This window comes from Octopus bimaculoides, chromosome 30 (assembly GCF_001194135.2).
Source record: "Octopus bimaculoides isolate UCB-OBI-ISO-001 chromosome 30, ASM119413v2, whole genome shotgun sequence".
NCBI lineage: Eukaryota > Metazoa > Mollusca > Cephalopoda > Octopoda > Octopodidae > Octopus > Octopus bimaculoides.
In genome coordinates, this window is record NC_069010.1 from 897,306 (window position 1) to 903,583 (window position 6,278).

The 6,278-nt window shown below is 39.7% G+C and overlaps 1 protein-coding gene across 1 annotated transcript in view; it reads left to right on the plus strand.

The window, feature by feature from the left end:
• LOC106882435 (glutamate--cysteine ligase catalytic subunit) overlaps window positions 1–6,278 on the plus strand; it is a 54,807-nt gene that overhangs the window by 29,038 nt on the left and 19,491 nt on the right. The window contains exon 9 of the mRNA XM_052978058.1: window positions 1,979–2,091. Within this exon, the coding sequence (XP_052834018.1) occupies window positions 1,979–2,091 (113 nt within the window). The remainder of the gene's footprint in view (window positions 1–1,978; window positions 2,092–6,278) is intronic.

Below are 6,278 nucleotides of genomic sequence, written 5' to 3' on the forward strand. Positions count from 1 at the left end.
GTGCGGGTGGCACATAAAAGACACCATTTCGAGCGTGGCCGTTTTCGTGCGGGTGGCACATAAAAGACACCATTTCGAGCGTGGCCGTTTTCGTGCGGGTGACACGTAAAAACACCCACTACACTCTCTGAGTGGTTGGCGTTAGGAAGGGCATCCAGCTGTAGAAACTCTGCCAAATTAGATTGGAGCCTGGTGCTGCCATCCGGTTTCACCAGTCCTCAGTCAAATCGTCCAACCCATGCTAGCATGGAAGGCGGACGTTAAACGATGATGATGATGATGATGATGATGATTGTGGATTGGTTGGGGGCTGATGAGGGATCAAAAACTTATTATATACGCCCATTACCAATTTTTCATCTTCGACCTCATTCTTGTTTACATCAGGCATCTCTGATACAAAATGTCATAACTAAATCAGTGCTGGCTATAATTTCTTTTGAAAATCTATTGAAATAACCTGAACAAGTGATGGAATAGCACTGCCATTAATGCTAATGCATTCAAACAGTGAACCTCATGACCACGCTACAAAACTAATTTAGTTCTCTTAATTAAACAATTTAAAAAATGAACCAGCTCAACAAATAAGTACAAGGGTGGACTGAAAAGATCAAAGGCTGACTATGAAGGAGTATTGCTGGAGGTCTTGCATGCCTTTATTTCAACTCTGCATATTAATAACTGCCTTGTTTCCGTTCAGGAAAACTGACATCTGACTGTTCAAAGAAGACTTCAAACGCAACAACTTTTCTCAAAATTAGATAAAATGTGCATCATGTTATAATCACGTACCTTCAGAATAAGGCTTTAGCCCACATGGGCGTTCATGCTGACATAATTGCTACATGACAGGATGACGTTCCAGCTTTATCAACAATGCAAAAGTGGGCAGCTGAATTTAGGAGAGTCTTGAAGTTGACCTAATGTATGGACATCCTACAACTGCCACCAACAAGGAAAACATTGATCATGTTCACCACATGTTGATGAACAACAGGCGATTGACTATAAATCAAATAGCCCATGTTATTAGCATATCCCTTGAGAGAGTTGAGAATGATCTGAACAACTTGGCACAATGAAGGTTTATGCTCAATGGGTGCCGCACCTTCTGACACCTGATCAAAAGTGCTGTTCGCACGGCAGGAAAATCTGACATTGTTTGAGGCTGATTCACCTAGTCTCCTTGAATGTTTTGTAACCCATGATGAGGTGTAAGATTCATCTAAGACATAGAGACAATCTTTGCAGTGGAAACATCCTTCCTCACCTGCTTGAATGAAAACCAAGGTCATTTCATCTGCAGGAAAGTTGATGGTCTCAGTTATTTGATATCAAAACGCTTTGTGTTTATCGACTATTTTCAGAAGGGCCACATTTTCAATGAAGAGTACCATAACAGCTTGCTGAAGCAGTTAACAAACACCCAGAAAAACTAATGAAAGGGTTCTTCTTTCATCAGGACAATGCTCTAGCACACATATCCTTGCTTTCAATGGCTGCTGTGCATGACTATAGCTCTGAATTGGTTGATCGCCCTTCCTATTCTCCTATTTTGGTTCATGAAAAACACGTGGCTAGGAACCAGTATCGCAGTGATAATGTGGTCATATCTGCTGTTGATGACTTTTTTGACCATGGGATGAAAGTATCTGCACCAATGGGATCCGAGCATTGCAATACCAATGGAATAGTTGTATCAAGCGTAAGTGGGGACTACATTGAAAAATAAACCTCATTTGGTTACATTCTATGAGAGTATTTTGGTCAGACTATAAACTTTTCAGCCACTCCTCATATTTATTGCATGAACAACCTCAAAAGTCACTGCACACCACAGACAGACAGACAGACAGACAGACAGACAGACATACATATATATATATATAAATTCTCTGTTGAACGTATACAAGAATGTTACAATTTTATAAATTCAAATTACTGAAATTTATTAAAATATTTGTTGATTAATCAGGTATTGATGAAATAATGGCCAAATATGTCGCGCACCTCCTTCTTAAAGACCCACTCAATTTACGTAAAGAGAAAATTGATCAAGACATTTTCAAAGATTCTGGTCATATTCAGGTAAAATATTTTGGTTCAATATTGTTATTTACAAATAAATTAGTGAGATTTATAAAAAAATAACATGATAATGCACTAATTCCTTCCTTGGTTTCTTGACATTGGCTGGAGACGCAGGAGAACAAGTCATGATATACAATGTTTAGAGAATTTTAGATTTGGCGGAACCCACCCTTTCTAGCTGTAATTACAATGGATTTCTTCCTGACACACAGACAGTTTCGCAAACAGAGAAGAATCTTCCCTAATATTGGTTTCAAATTTTGGCACAAAGCCAACAATTTTAAGTAGGAGGATAGTCGATTACATCAACCCCAGTGTTCAACTGGTACTTATTTAATTGATCCCGAAAAGATGAAAGACAAAGTCAACCTCGGTTGAATTTGAACTCAGAATGTGAAGACAGACGAAAAGCTTAGCACCTACTTTCATTTCTTACCAATATGCCATAAGGGCGGCGAACTGGCAGAATTGTTAACATGTCGGGCGAAATGCTTAGCGATATTTCATCTGCCGTTATATTCTGAGTTCAAATTCCGCTGAGGTTGACTTTGCCTTTCATCCTTTTGGGATCGATTAAATAAATACCAGTTATGCACTGGGGATCGATATAATCGACTTAATCTCTTTGTCTTCCTTTGTTTGCTCCCTCTATGTTAAGCCCCCGGTAGGCAATAAAGATTTTAAAATAATATGCCATAATTACTATATATACTCGGAGATAGGTAGCACATATTTTACCCAAAATTTCAATAAAAATCAGGGGTGTGACCTATCCACTAGACATCACAAAGATTTGAAGTAGACAGCGGTTTATCAGCTCTCCAGAAGAATGTTCGAGTTTCAATCCTGATGAAGTTTAATTACGATATCTAATGAATAAACACTTTTCTTATGTAACGTTTTTTCTGTTCTGTTTGTAATTTTAGATGCTTTTCTTGTCAAGTTGATATTTATTGATTTTTTTTCGTCGAGTTGATTTATCCATTAGAATATTTTCATGAAGTCACTTCTACAAAAATGTTTTAATAATTGTTTGCAAAGTTTTGAAATAAAGGTGAATATTTGATACTATTCAACAAATATTAGTTATATTTACATTAAAAAGGGTCAAGTAACTCCCCAGATTATAGTGTGATCTATCTGTGAGATAACCGCAAATACCTACTTCAGCAACCCCAAACTAAGGGCACAACCTATCCCTAGTGCAATCTATCCATGAGTATATATGGTAAAAAGAAACTGTAGAATTGTTAGAATGCCGGACAATATACTTAGCGGCATTTGTTCCGACTCTCTACGTTCTGAGTTCAAATATCAGCAAGGTTAAATTTGCCTTTCGTTCTTTCAGTGTCTTTGAAATAAGCACCAGTTATACATTGAGGTCAGTGCAATTGACTTACACTCTCTCCTAAAATTGCTGACCTTGTGCCAAAATTTGAAACCATTTTCATTGCTTCAATGAAGGCATGGCTGTGTGGTAAGAAGCTTGCTTCCCAAACACATGGTTCTATGTACAGTTCCACTGTGTGGCACCTTGGGTAAATGTCTTCTACTATAGCCTCGGGCCAGCCAAAGTCTTGTGAGTGGATTTGGTAGACAGATGGTGTAAGAAACTTGACACATATATCTGTGTGTGTGTGTGTGTGTGCGTGCATGCACATGTCTTTGCGTCTGTGTTTGTCCCACGCCACTGCATGACGACCAGTGTTGGTGTGTTTATGCGCTGGTCACCCAGGAGAAGTGACCGATAGAATAAGTCACCAGACTTAAAAAATAAGTCCTAGGGTCAATTCATTCGACAAAAATTCTTCGACCCAGTGCCCCAGTATGGCCGCAATCTAATGACTGAAACAACTGAAAAATAAGAGATAAAAGATAAACATAAAGAATCTTTAGAATTCAGTTAAACATCAAAATTTATTAACAAAATGTGTTAGAGTTGTAACATTGATAATATTTTAATATGATATTAATATGATTTAAATATAATATTGCTAGCATACCAAGCGGAATACTTAGCGGCATTTCGTCCATCCTTATGTTCTGAGTTCAAATTCCACCAAGGTCTTGAGTACTGGTGTTAATATAATTGACTTAACTCCTCCTCTGAAATTCTTGAACTTGTGCTAAAATTTGAAGCTGATATTAAATGACTAAACTCTCTTTATCGAAGCATACCAAACAATCAAGCCCCATAACGTCTGCAATAGATAATTCTGGGCATTTCAGTTACTGTGATCTTGAATGCAATAATGTTGTTTAAATATAAAGCATTCGTAGAACATGTTGCAGCCTTTAATCTTATTTTGTTGTCATAAGAATGTATTTTTTGAAACATGAAGACTTATTAAGAAATAGGATCATAGGGTTAATGGTTACAATATTTCAATACATCATCATCATTATCACCATCATTGTTTCACGTCCGTTTTTCATGCTTGCATGGGTTGGAAGGTTTGACTGAGGTCTGGAAAGCCAGTGGCTGCACCAGGCTCCAATCTTATCTGGCAATGTTTCTACAGCTGGATACCCTTCCTAACGTCAACCATTCTGAGAGTGCAGTGGGTGCTTTTTACATGCCACTGGCACAGGAGCCAGCCAGGAGGCACTGGCATCGTCCACATTCGGATGGTACGTTTTATATGCCACCAGCATAGGAGCCAGTCAGGTGGCCCTGGCATCGATCACGTTCAGATAGTGCTTTTTACATGCCACTGGCATAGGAGCCAGTCAGGGGGCACTGGCATTGGCCATGTTCAGATGGTGCATTTTACATGCTGTCGGCACAGGAGCCAGTCAGGCGAACCTGGCATTGACCACGTTTGGATGGTGCTTTTCATGTGTCACTGGAATGGGAGTCAGTTAGGGGGCACTAGCTACAGCTACGATTTTGGTTTTACTTGACTCAACAGATTTTCTCAAGCATATTATATCACCCGACGCTTCAAGGGGACTTCTAAATGGCATCGGCCATGGCTGTGATCTCATTTTAGTTACCCGGTCTTCTCAATTACAGCATATCTCCAAAGGTCATGGTCTCCTGTCATTGTCTCTGTGAAGCCCAACGTTCAATGGTCATGCTTCACCACCTCATCCCATGTCTTCTTGGGTCTACCTCTTCCACAGATTCCCTCAACTGCTAGGGTGTGACGTCTCTCTGCACACATTTGATGCTTCTTATGTCAAACTTTTCTCTCATGGTGCTTACACTCTGTCGTGTATGCACACTGATATTATACATCCAGCGGATGATGCTAGCTTCATTTCTTTCAAGCCTACGCATGTCCTCAGCAGTCATGGCCCATGTTTCACTGCCATGTAGCATGGCAGTTCACACACATACATCATACAGTCTACCTTTCATCATGAGCAAGAGACCCTTAGTTGCCAGTAGAGATAGGAGCTCTCTGAACTTTGTTCAGCCTATTCTTATTCTAGCCGCTACACTCTCAGAGCAACCACCCCCACTACAGACTTGGTTGCCTAGGTAGCGGAAGCTATCAACTACTTCTAGATTTTTCCCCTGGCATGTGATTGAATCTGTTTTCTGTACATCTTCAGTGTTTATTGCTCCTGTGCATTTGCCACATACAAAAACTATCTTCCTGGCTAACTTTGCTTTGATATTGCGGCACCTTTTATGTGTCCATAACTTACAACGGGTACATCATAGGGAGTTTCTATCAACACCTTTTCTACAGATTGAGCAGGCTTTCTCCAAGTCAACAAAAGCCAAGTACAGAGGTTTATCTTTGGCTAGATATTTCTCATGCAGCTGTCTTACCAGAAATATAGCATCAGTGGTGTTTCTGCCTGGCACAAAACCAAACTGCATCTCATCTAGGCTAAGTCTCGGGGGCGTAAACACAGCAACATCGATTGTCAAGGGATGTTGGGGGGACAAACACAGACACACAAACATATACACACATACATATATATACATATATATATATATATACATATATATATATATATACGACAAGCTTCTTTCCGTTTCCATCTACCAAATCCACTCACAATGCTTTGGTCAGCCCAAGGCTATAGTAGAAGACACTTGCCTAAGGTGCCATGCAGTGGGACTGAACCCAGAACCATGTGATTGGGAAGCAAGCTACTTATCACACAGCCACTCCTACGCCTACAATGCAAAACAATATCTGATATCTTCTACTTGTTTCAGT